The sequence below is a fragment of the Canis aureus genome, chromosome 15 (genome assembly GCF_053574225.1).
Source record: "Canis aureus isolate CA01 chromosome 15, VMU_Caureus_v.1.0, whole genome shotgun sequence".
Lineage (NCBI taxonomy): Eukaryota > Metazoa > Chordata > Mammalia > Carnivora > Canidae > Canis > Canis aureus.
Window position 1 is genome coordinate 42,191,488 of NC_135625.1, and position 12,841 is coordinate 42,204,328.

General features: G+C 44.7%; 1 protein-coding gene across 9 annotated transcripts in view; it reads right to left on the bottom strand.

Moving 5' to 3' along the window:
- Window positions 1-12,841, bottom strand: part of ZMAT4 (zinc finger matrin-type 4) — a 353,108-nt gene that overhangs the window by 321,145 nt on the left and 19,122 nt on the right. Inside the window, exon 1 of one of the 9 annotated variants that reach the window (XM_077849301.1) lies at window positions 11,024-11,229. The exons of 6 other annotated variants lie outside the window; for them this stretch is intronic. In XM_077849301.1, coding sequence (XP_077705427.1) covers window positions 11,024-11,046 — 23 coding nt within the window. In that variant the 5' untranslated portion in view covers window positions 11,047-11,229. Of the gene's footprint in view, window positions 1-11,023; window positions 11,230-12,841 lie in introns of those variants that run through there. 2 more of the 9 variants (XM_077849310.1, XM_077849304.1) reach the window with 2 other exon arrangements.

Genomic DNA, 12,841 nt, shown 5'->3' on the forward strand with positions numbered 1-12,841 from the left:
GAGGATCCAGGGCTGGGCTTGAGGGTTCCACACACAGTGCCGACGCCCCAGGGCTAGGAAACCTCAAGCGCCCCATTGTAAGCGGATCTGTTTCCACTAATAGCTGGTGGATGTGCATTCGGAGCCCATAGGCACCCCAGGCACATTTCCAACAAATGATGTGGCACACACAGGAATTCATCCGAATCCAGCAAAAATCACTTAGCTTAATAACGCTGCCCTGATTTAATTTTAACTTTTCATAAAGCAAGAGAGATGAGTGGGGTGTGTTTGGTGTTTTATGGATTACTGATGAGACTGGGCTCACATCTGGCTGTTTTATGTGGGTTTTTTTTTTTTTATAACTTCCAAAAAGGAGGGGGTTGAAAAAGGAAGTAGATGGATAATTAAGAGGAGGGCAACACCTGCAAAATGTGCAACCAAAATGCTCTACCCATGGCAAGAGGAAGTTTTTGATCTCTCCAGTATGTGAGTAGCTGGCAAGAGCCTGAGAGTCCAGAGATAATGCCCTTTGTTAATGGATTCAGTGCTGTGGATGTGGATGGATCCAGCAGGAAAAGTGACACACATACACACACGCCCGTAGATGCATGCACACATGCGCGCACGCACGCGCCCACACACACACACACACACACACACACACACACCAGGCACTCAAGTGGAGAAACAGTTTTATACTTATTTCCACTGGACTGCATTTAAGCCACACCCTGAGGGCACAGTAAGCCCAATGGCTACCCACAGAGTGACTGGTTTGCAAGCACTAGATTGGAACAGATGTGCTGACAACATCATCCTCAACACCTTTCTCCTACTCTAACTTCAAAATACACCCAGCTTGTCACCATCCCTATAGCTGCGCTGTCAGAAGGCACCATTGTCTCTCACCTGCATCATCAGGCTATTCTCCCCCAGGTCCCTCCATGCTCTCCCTGCAGCTTACTCTGTCCTCAAAGGAACAACCAGAGTGATCTGGAGAAACAGAAGTTAGATCCTACGATCTAACTTTGCTCAGGCCTCCCCGGTGGCTTTCATTCCTCCCAGAGCAAAAGCCAAAATCCTTACAGAGGCTGCAGAGCCCCACATGATGTGTATGGTCCGCATGCTTCCTCCCTCTTTGCCAGTTTGTCTAAGTCACCTATTGCTCCATCCTTGCTCCTTAGCTCCAGCCACACTGGCCTTCTGACTGTTTCTAAAACATGCCAGGCAAGCTCTACCTCAGGGCCTTTGCACTTGCTGTTTCCTTTATCTAGAAGGATCTTCTCAGATAGCCACGTGGCTCACTCACTTCTTTTGTGTCTTTGTTCAAATGTCACCTAAGCATCCTATGTATAATTCCAATTCTCCTGCTACCCTTCCCCCCGCAATTCCAATTCTTCCTATGCTGTTTTATTTTTCCACCCTGTACCTAAAATACTGTACAATTTGTAAAATACTGTAGAATTTGCCGGTTTATTTTTCTTGTTTGTCTCCACTAGCAGACTGTAAGCTTCACAAGAGTAGAGACTGCTGTCCTCAGTTAGACTGCAGAGGCCAGCAATGTTTGGCACATATAAGTTGGACAATACAAGCTGGAATCACACAACTTTACTCACGTGCAGATTTTTTTCAATAAATATAAATAATTATGGTATAAATAAATATAGTACAGTACTGTAAATGTGCTTCTCTTCCTTACGATTTTCTTAAAATATTCCCTTTTCTCTAGCTTACTTTCTTATAAGAATACAGAATATAATACATATAACATATAAAATATGTACTTGTATTAATCAACTTTATGTTATCAGCAAGGCTTCCAGTCAACAGCAGGCTATTGATAGCTCAGTTTCGGGGGAGCCAAAAGTCAGGATTTTTGAACACACAGGGGTCAGTGCCCCTAACCCCCACATTGTTCAAAGGTCAACTATATTAACATATTTGTATAGTATAAATAATAATATATTATTAATACACATGTTGCATGAAGAATCAACAAATGATTTGCTCTGATTTGCAAGGGTAGTCATATAAAGATGTTTAATCCCATTAAGTTTATATTTGCAAATCTCCTACATTCGAAATGGTAACAATGGACAAAATCAAGAGAGCCAAGGGCTATTGGGAGACCAGTAGGCAAAGCAAGCATGGGCCAGAGCAGCTTGAAAACCTCTGTGAGGGGAACAAGTCATCCTCCTCCAAGCCTACCTCTCCCAGCTGCTCTAGGACACTGTCTGCAGGAACAGCTAAGCTTTGCTACAGAACCATGAACAAAGAATTAAATCTGGCACACACCTCCTGTCCTGCACTGTCTGAGGGTTTACTCCAATGGCTTTCTCAGGACATAAACCTCCCTGCCTTGAGACCAGGGTCAAGAAAGCCCATTAATCACAGCTACATGTAGACATTATCAGGGCTCAACCAGGGCCAGGACATGAAAGCTGAAGGAAAGACCATGTTTGGGTGGGACTTTTCAAGGCAGAACAAAGTCCAAGGTCAGAGACCTTCCCTGTACCCCACCCCATCTTTAAGCAAAGATCATCACAATCCCCTCCTGCTCGTAATGCAACTGGGTGAGGCCTAAGGTTTAATGCTTACCTTAACAAGCTCTTGAGGAACATCTATCCATCCCTCTCCATTGCCAACAAACACAGGTATACCCGTCAGCCTCCCTGACTTCAACCAGTCTCTGCTCATCCAGTCTCTTCAGCATACCACCACCAGTCATGACTTTATACACCATCACTCTTATGGAGCTGCCTTATTAAAAAGTTCATAATTTTACCTACTACATCAAACCAAAGCTCTCCTTTCTGACCTCCCAGTCCTTCAAGATGGACTTTGTTGCACCTGTCCAACCCCATTTGCCACAGTACTCCCACACACTAGAGTACACACACCATTCTTCATTCTGTCCTACCTTGCACATCTCATGCTTGTCCCCACCTCTACTCACTCATGTTTGCACTATTGCTTTTCACTGAAAGAACCTCCCTTTAGCCATACAAGAACCATTCATGCTTCTAGAAGATCCAGTTCAACCTTCATCATCACCAAAGGAAATTTACTTCTCTTCTGCAACTTTATAACACATTTGGTTTTGTCTGCATAACACCACTATCTTATATAATATGCTATTAGTTGGATATATATAAGCCTCCCATAAATATTTACCAATTGACTGGTGCCTACTGCCTTTGTACTGATATCTAGAGGATTATTCTTTGCCTGAGAGCATAACTCTGGGCTTCAGTGTCAGGCAGACTTGGATTTAAACCTCCAGCCTGCCACTTACTATGCCTGAATTTGGTAGAGTACTTACAGATTTAACTTCTTTTAATCTCGATTTCATTCTCTGTAAAAGATGAATAAAAATATATACCTCCCAAGGTTATTACAGGAACAAAATGAGATGATCTCCAAACTCTATTAGGGTGGCGACTTTGCCTTAGTCCAAGATAGTAACTGACACACGGTTCTCTTCAGTAATAAAAAATGTGAGTGAATAATGTGCATAAAATTCCTCATATGATCTGGTGAGTGGTAGATAATTAAAAACAGAGCTATCACTGATAGCCTTGTTCTGATGCAAACTTAGAATAATGTACAACCTCTTAATGAAGAACCCCTCCATGCACCTGTCAGCCATCAGCAGGACACTTCTCCACTCTCTTCTGGCTGAGGCAGTGCAAACGCATTAGCTCTTTCTCATTGATCTCATTCCCTAATCTTTTCATCATCCTCCTTGAGGATCTTTCCAATTTCACACAAGATAAAAATTAAGAAGTCTGGTTACTTCTAGAAGGAAAGATTGTCCCTCCCAGAAGTTATTTATTTTCTCCGTGTCTTCCTTGCATTATTAAACACCTCTGTATTAGCCTTTCTTTACATGTTATATGTTCTCCTCCCAGACGGAAGATGGATTCGTAGAGCCACAGAGCAGTTCTGGCATATATTTGTCCATTGAATATCATGTACATAATAGATGCCAAAAAAACTAAGTGTTGAGTAATTGAATGAATGTGCCAATTTATTAAGTAAAGCCAGTTTTGCGACTGTGGACCTTAAAACTGAATGGCAGAAATGAGGCTAGACTGTGGTCTTCCAGTCTAAGGAAGAGGATACTAGAGCAACCACAGGCTTAAACTCTGAGGAGGAGCTTTTGTTTGCTGGGCCATCTGCTTATTTTTCATAGTTATCCAGATGCACATGTCACCCGTCCCTCTCTTCACCTATTTGTAAAGCAAGCCCCATGACTTTTCCATGACCTTCCAAGGAGGTTGGTTGATGAGTGAGACAGTTTACTTGAAACCTTCTCCATCCCCAGTGGAACAGGAATCTCCAAAGGAAGCGCGTCATTACTCCACTGTCATGTGAACAGGGAGCTAATGCCTGACTGTCCAACAGAGACACCCGGCAAGATTTTCTACTTTACAAGAGTTGCCACACCATTTGCTTAAGAGTGATATGAGGCAGGTAAGGAATATGAAAAAGAGAAGGAATTTCATAAGGAGCAGTACTCCCTCCTCTTCCACAAGAATGCAAAAACAACATGAATAACTGGGGGCAGTGGAGAAAAAAAACACCTTATCTTTCCAGAAACATCAAGAGCATTAGGTTGCAATAGACAGGAATTATCAAAACCTTCATGGCACTGCAGAGAAGGTTAGGGAGGAGTGGAAGCAAGGAGATTTGGGGGAAAAGCCATGAGAGGGGTTCCTCCCCAGGATATGAGGACATGATTGACAATGTCACCAATAGTGAACCAGTCTTCACAAGAATGAGATGCACCAGCCAGCCTGGGATAATGCTGAGATGTGGATCTATCCACCTTCTATGACCCCCCCCGTTTTCCAGTTGGTGCTCCTCTGCCTCTGCAATGGAAGCCGGCCCAACCCTTCCATTGGATGGGCCCATTCCCTCATGTTCTCTTCTCCTCCACTAAATCAGTGCTCTCAGGAATGGATTTGATAAACTGCTTCCTATTGAGTCTAAGATGATAATAAGAACTCATAAGTTACCACTCCTAAATATATGTGTTTTTCAGCTCAGATTAAAGCCCAATGTGAAAGAAATTCATCTCAATTTTGGGCTTTCAGGGAAAGTATGTGACATGATTTCCAAGTAGAACAGGATATTTGAAATCAGGGCCAACATAGGCCAGTGTGAGAAGTGTGGTCACAGCAGGAGTCAAGGGGAAATCAAGAAAAGGGGAGGCTTCTACTTGAAAGTAGAGGGCAATTTCAAGATCTCTAGAATCACACCCATGGAGCTGCAGCTGGCACTCTACTCGCCATCACGGAAACCATGCTCATGCATGCACATATGCTCACATATGTAAGCTCACACGTTTGCTCTCACATGCATGCTCACACACAGGTTCACATGCTCATTCACACATGCTCATACATGCATGCTCACACACATGCTCACATGCATGCTCACACATACATGCTCACACACCCATATGCTCACACACACGCATGCTCATACACGCATGCTCAAGTACACACAGGCTCATATACACCTCACACTTCAACAGGAAGCCTCTATTCAGGGCAAGAAAAGCACCCACAGTGAGGAACCTTGAAGGGGGTGCCCACAGAGCAACCCAAGATCTCCCCAGCTTGCGGAGGGGCACAGGGAACCTCTCCAGGTGCCTGTGAAAACCTCTTTCCTTCAGACCAAGTCTTATCACAGGATGTGGCTGTTGCTAGGTAACAGTGATTCCCCCCCACACACACACACACCTCCTGACTTCCCTCCCTGGACAGGAGCATGAACATCCTGGTAAATGCCTCCAGTGTGATCTCAAAGCCCCCTTTTGGGAAGGCACACCTCTGGCCCTATCCTGGGGGCTCATGAGGGTGACAATGTGATGCTCTCTCCAGTAGCCTCTCATCCTGCACCCCCGTGGGTTATGCCCGAAGTAAACTGCATGCAACATTTCTGCTGCTTAAAGTTATCAGACTATCATCAGAGGACTAGATTTGAATTTAAGGAAAGAAGTACTGCCGGTTGGCAGTGGCAGGGAGGAGTGCAGGGGACAGGCTTGTTTTTAGTTTTTGTTAGCTATTTTAGAATTTAAAGGGAGGTTTTTCTCTTCCATGTGGCCCTTAGAGCATGAACTATTGGGGCGGTCAGCAGGGGTTGGCCAGCTGAACTCTCTGTGGACCAGCACAGCAGAAATCGTGGCCTCCAGGATTTTAAATAATCAGGGGCTGTCAGTACCAATAAACCTCAGTCTCTGAAGCCCTGAGAGGTTAAAAAAAAATCCTCCATGCAAGGTGACAAAGAGATTTAGATGAAGAATCGTCAGGGAAGAGGAAGGGGCAGCCACAGCCTTGAGGGATGTGTTGCCTTCGCCCGTCTCAGAAAGCCCCAGTGTCACCTGACTGGCAACCCCAGCCCCAAATCAGTCTTCCTTGGATGCACACGCACATGTGCACAGAAAAGATAATGTTAATGTCGCTCCTTATTTGTTTTTCTGTCTACAAAAATGCCCACTTATCAGTATTTAATGGCTCTCAGAAATAAGCTATTTTAGAACATCATCCAAGATGCAAATGAGTCGCTGAAAGCTGTCGCTCTGACCTTTCCCTGTCACCGGGTAGGTATTTCCAAATCAACAGCAGCCTTCCTGGTGGCCTCTGCTGGGATTCCCTCCTGCAGCAGAGTAGGATCAATGGCTAGCCCCTTGCTTCTGCTTCGGGGGGTGACGGGCCCCCAAACGGTCCACAGATCTAGAAGAGGAAGCTCCTGCAGCCATACTCAGACAGAACACTTTCTCCCCAAGAGGCTGCTGCCCTCAGCTTTTCTTGATGAGAAAGCCAAGTCATCCAGTGACTAGTGACAAAGGCAGGCCCACACAGAGAGCCCTCCGTCACTTGGAAGATCCAGAGACAAGAAACAGGTCAAACAAGGTCCCCCCAAAGGAGGCTCAGAAGCTCTTCAACTAGTTTAAGCAGCACTGGGAGTTAGGAAACGCGACCTTGTAGAGCCCTCCCTACTGTTTTCGACTTGCGTTGTTCTTGATGACGTCAATTCCACTTTGACAACCTCAGTTCCACCCTCAGACACTTGAAGAGTCAGGTGGTTAATATTAATCGAGTAAGAGAAGCTCACAGGAGGGCATTCCACTCCCACCCCATACTGACTGCTCCCACACCAGAGGAGGAAAAGGTGAAGGGAGTTGGTGACAGGGTGACAATTGAACTGTATTTTCTCATGTCAAAGGTTCTTTCCCTACTGGAACACACTCACATGTGTTTTCTTCTCTTTACCTGCTACCCCAGACACTACCCCTTATAGAAAACTCACACCTGTTGACAGGATTTTCATATTTCCCTATATCTGAGAATCCCCAAACAAGGCTGTCTTAGACTCTTCCATTCTCCTCATTCCCCAGAGACCCCTCTGTTTTCCTTATCCCTTCATCCATGAAATGGGATGATTTTACCTATCCTTTAGGTAGTAATAGTGATATGGTTAAGGGCATGGATTGTGAAATCCCTGGTTGTGGGAGATCTTGGGCAGCTTATCCAAATCTGTGTCTCAGTTTCCTTCACATACCATTTTTTTTTTCACATACCCATTCTTAACAGTACCTACCTTATGGGGTCATTGGAAAGATTAAGTGAGGAAAGTGCCCAACTCTTAGTAAATGTCACTATCATTATAGAGGAGTTTTAAGAATCAAAAGTAACCTAGTTACAGTAAGGTACCAATGCCTTTCCAAGTGGTCTTCACCATTAATGCCTTAATCTAGGTCATCATCACTTTTGGCCTGGACTATCATAAAAGCCTTTCATCTCTCTGACTCTAGAATCCCACCTCTCCATCATGACACTCTAGGGACCCAGTCATTAATGTAATTACGTCATTCCTCTGCTTAAAAACCTTTAATATCTACCTGTTGCTTATTGGATAAAGTCCAAATTTCTTGTTCTAAGAGCCTAAAAGGCTCTTTACGGCCAGACCTGCCTCTTCAACCTCATTTCCCATCACACTGTTCCTGCTTGCCTGTAACAGCCTCCTGTTTCATCCGCCAGAACCACTCTACATCATCCTTCTCCACACAACTCAATTGCCATCTTCTCTAGAAAGCCCCTCTGGCTCTGACTAACTGACCTCTACTTCCTCTAAGACTCCACTCCACGTATCCCTGTTTACACATCTGCCTTTTCGAATAGACTGAGAGTTAAAGAAAGGACAGTGTGTCAGTTATCTTTATTTTTCCCCGTGACTGGCATGATGGCTGGCACTGAGTAGATGTTCAATAAGTACCTGTGGGTGAAGAGTCTGCTCTTCCAATGACATAAACATAAGCAGGTTCAATGTCAACAATTCTAATTACTCATACAACCCCACTAGGAATATTTTTAACAAAGTAACCCCTGAGTTGGCCTGGGTATGCTTCCAGCCAAATCTCTCTACTAACAAAGTAGGATTCTGACCAGAAATCTCTGCAGCACGGGGCTATATGTAAAGCCAAACACACTCTCCTTATCCTCCTCACCCCCATTCCAGTCTCTCCAGAATCCAAAAGGAACATTTAGTTTTTAACGGGACTCACACTCTGTTGGCATACTAATTAACACCAATTAATCATTTTCATTAGGTGTGATAATGACTGGGAGAGAAAAGATTAGTTCCAACAAAACATTCTGCACCTAGATCAAGTGTCCTGGTGGCTCAGGAGATTACCCCACCTAAGGTCAAATCCTCACCAAACTATCTCTTCTCTGCTGGAGACCTGTCACTAAACCTCTGGATGATGTCAAAGAGGCAAAAATGCCCAGCTGGGGAAGCAGCCAGACATAGGGATCTGATCTAAACGATCCCTAAAAAATTAACTTGTCCTCCCAAAGCAGGAATTTTTTGCAATCCTAACAGCCCTGGTATATGATACACCCATCAAGTACAATTCCCGAGTCCCTAAGAAGACCACAAAGTACCTCATACGGTGTACCTACTCCTACGTAGTTTCCAGCCCAGGAGGACCAGTTCAAACACTCCTCAGTTGCCCACTGCCCCTTCTCACAGCCTGTCCTATCACCTGCAATGGCAACTCCAGCCTTCCAACTGCTCCAGCCAAAATCCTTGCAATCATTCTTGGTTCCTTTCCTTCTTACCTCTATCACAAGCCACTCATTAAAAATAAAATTCAAAATATACAAAGTCTCTGACCATTTTCTTATTGCCCCCTCCCTAGGACAGGCTACACAGACCATTGCTGTAACCTCTTGACTGGTCTCCACCTCCACCTTTCCCTGTCTTTGGTCTATTCTGAAGACAGCATCTAGCGTGAGTCTTAAACAATAAATCTTGATCATATCACTCTTGTGCTCAAAATCCTGCTTATCTCTGTGAGTCCTTAAAATTGGTTTACAAGGCCCTATATGATGTCCCTCCCCCCAACACTCACACTCTTCTCTGACCTCCTTCCCTTCTCTCTCCGTTTCTCAGACTATACAACAATATCGGCCTCGCTGTTGCTTGAACACATATCAGGTATGCTTCAACCTCAGGACCTTGGCCCAAGTCTTTACACATGTAACCCTCTTCAGGAGAACTATTTATAGGCTACCCTACTTAAAATTATAACCTGATGCCATTCCCCCTAGGTCAGCATTCCCAACCCCTCTCCATTTCCCTGTATTCTGCTTTCCTTTTTTAAAAAAAAACGTTTTTTTAATTTAAATTCAATTTGCTGACATATAGTATAACACCCAGTTGGGATCCCTGGGTGGCTCAGCGGTTTAGCGTCTGCCTTTGGCCCAAGGTGTGATCCAGGAGTCCCAGGATCGAGTCCCACATTGGGCTCCCTGCATGGAGCCTGCTTCTCCCTCTGCCTGTGTCTCTGCCTCTCTCTCTCTCTCTCTCTCTCTCTCTCTCTCTCTCTCTTTCTGTCTCTCATGAATAAATAAATAAAATCTTTAAAAAAAAAAAAAATCCAGTGCTCCTCCCATCAACTGCCCTCCTCAGGGCCTGTCACCCAGTTGCCCCAACCCTCTGCCCACCTCCCCTTCCTCAACACTTTGTTTGTTTCTCAGAGTTAGGAGTCTCTCATGGTTTGTCTCCCTCTCTAACTTTTTCCATTCAGTTCCCCTCCTTTCCCTTATAGTCCCTTTCACTATTTCTTATGTTCTACATATGACTGAATTTTCCTTTTTTTTTCTATGTTATCACCTTCTAACATTTTATATAATTCTACTTATGTATCATTTGTATTATTATCTGTTTTCTCCAGCTAGAACATAAACTCAGTGAGAGCAGAAGTTTTTAATTTATTCATTGATTTATCCAAGGTACAGAGAATAGTACATAGTATTCAATCAATATTAACTAGGAAATAGTAAGAGCATTTAAGAGAAGTACACAAAAGTGACTATACTCAGAGTCATCCTTTAGACTAGGGACAGGAGAGGAGAGATAGGGCAGTTTCCATGGAGGACATGACATTGGAACTGAACCTTGAAGGATGGGGTAGGATTTGAACCTGTACAGTTGAGGGGAGGCATTCTGGTACAGAGGGCCAGTTCAGATAGCGGGCCAACAGAGGGCATCTAGAGGAGAGCCAGTGTGCACACAGTGTGCAGGGAGGTGGTGGAGAACTGCGTAGAACAAAGCCACAGCCTTGCTGGCCAGAGAAAAGGCTTGCTGATGGCAGTTGCCAGGGACTCTACGAGGAGCTAGAAATGTCTTCTCCCTTCACCACTTCTGCTTTATAGAAACACAAACTAGGACTGTTCTGCAAAGCATCATCAACCCTCACAGGCTGGTGGCCAAGAGACCTCAGGTCATTCCCCTTTTCATCTCACCTGCCACATTCATACCTGTGTGGGGGCCTCTGCTCACACCACCCTCCTAGCCTGAGGCCCTAGCTTCTTCCCTCTCCTTGACTTCCTAAGACCAAACAAGCCCTAGCTCAGCCCTTCCTTGTACTTATACTTGCAGCCTTCTGTGGCCACCACCCAATGTCACCTTCTTCTGCATGTTCACTGTACCCTCTAGTACCCACTGAGGTACTAGTGGGTACCTTCTTCCTTCTTCTCCGGTCATGTGACGTACGTCTGTCTCCTCATCTACTGCAGCTTGTGGGCAGGGCCAAAGCCTTCACCTCTGTGGCCTTGACACACTCCTGAACACTCAGGAAATGTCACATTTAATGCCTATGTTTAGGTGCTCTTCAAGAAGCAGAACTGATGTGGGCCACTGTGGCATCTGTAACAGTACATCCATCACATCCAGCTGCTAAGATCAGCATCTCTTGGCATTCTCTTGAAGAAAAGAACCTCTGAGAGAGCAAGAGATACATTCTGGGCTCACCTCAAGATGATGGGGGTGGAAGGTACTGGTAAAGTAAAAGAATGGGTGTAACATATACCAGGACCTCCCAAGTGCAGTAAACTCCAGTACACACCTAGCAGTTTCCTGCTGTGTGGTTAGAATGATCCATCTGCTAAATCTAAATCTCCCAGACGTGGCTGACACCCCCAGAAAAGAATGCTCCCCACCCCCAAGCTAATGAGATGGAGCTTTCCTAAGCTTTCCCTTCATTCCCACTCCCAGGCAACATTATAAAAGTCTGCTTTACTTTTGGCATTTGTTCTCTGCACCCTTCCCAGGGCAGCGAAGCATATCTAATTTAAACACAATTTCTTAATGTTTACACTTTTGCACATGAATGACTTTTTGCTACTGGAACTTCTTTAGTGCTTGTATCTGATCAGCGGCCCAAGGCATCCCCTAATTATAACTCTTGGTCTGCCCTGACTGGCTGCAACAGGTGTCACTTCTGACATGGCTTATCTTGGTAGGAAAACCAAAGAAGCAAAGAAGGTGGTGTGGTGTCTGTATTCATAATTCAACAGAAGAAAAAAATGTCTCCCCTTGTTCCCATTTTTCTACTGGATTTTCTTTTTTTTTTAAGATTTATTTATTTATTTATTCATAGAGACAGAGAGAGAGAGAGAGAGAGAGAGAGAGAGAGGCAGAGACACAGGCAGAGGAAGAAGCAGGCTCCATGCAGGGAGCCCAACACAGGACTCAATCCCTGGTCTCCAGGATCACGCCCTGGGCTGAAGGCGGCGCCAAACCGCTGAGCCACCCGGGTGCCCTCTACTGGATTTTCCATCTGTACTATTCAGAATTTCAGGAGCAGGGCAGATGAAAGCACTCAGAAAAAATAATATATACCTGCTGATCCTCCATATGCCGAATGTGTTTGTGTGCTTGTCTCTGGACCTGGCCACTATATCCACCTGCAGCATCTAGGAAAGTAGCAGGACAGCCAGGAATGAAACTAAATGTTTTCTTCTCAGCCACACCAGGCTCTGTCCCTGTACTTCAGGTCTCTAGCTCTCCCTAGAATAACTCTAGATTCTTCCTGAGCAAACATATCTCACCCCCTGGCTCCCTGTCCAAGTGTCACCCATGAGAGGACACATAAAATCTCTTGTCCAGGCAGGTACCCTCAGTACAAAGGCATCCGTGAGTCAAAGTCTTGCCTCTGCCCTATACCATCCCCTTGGGTGTGATGACTATGGGTATAAGGACATGAAACACTGAGCATGAGACCAAGGAGCATGTAAATTTGGTTCACACAAGGGAACAGGTTAAAAAGAAATAGCTAATGAGCATGTGTCTGAAAAGTATTAAGCACAATACAGCATATTGGTGCTCGCAGCCCATTAGAAAGAAATGAATGAGCATGTGTCTGAAAAGTATTAACTACAGTAATAGCACATCGGTGCTTGCAGCCCTCCACTGGCAGTAAAAATACTAGCTATTACCTATGGGATTTCTGAGTTAAGAAGAACAATGGGGAAACAGGTGCTCTGTGTGTGTTATATGG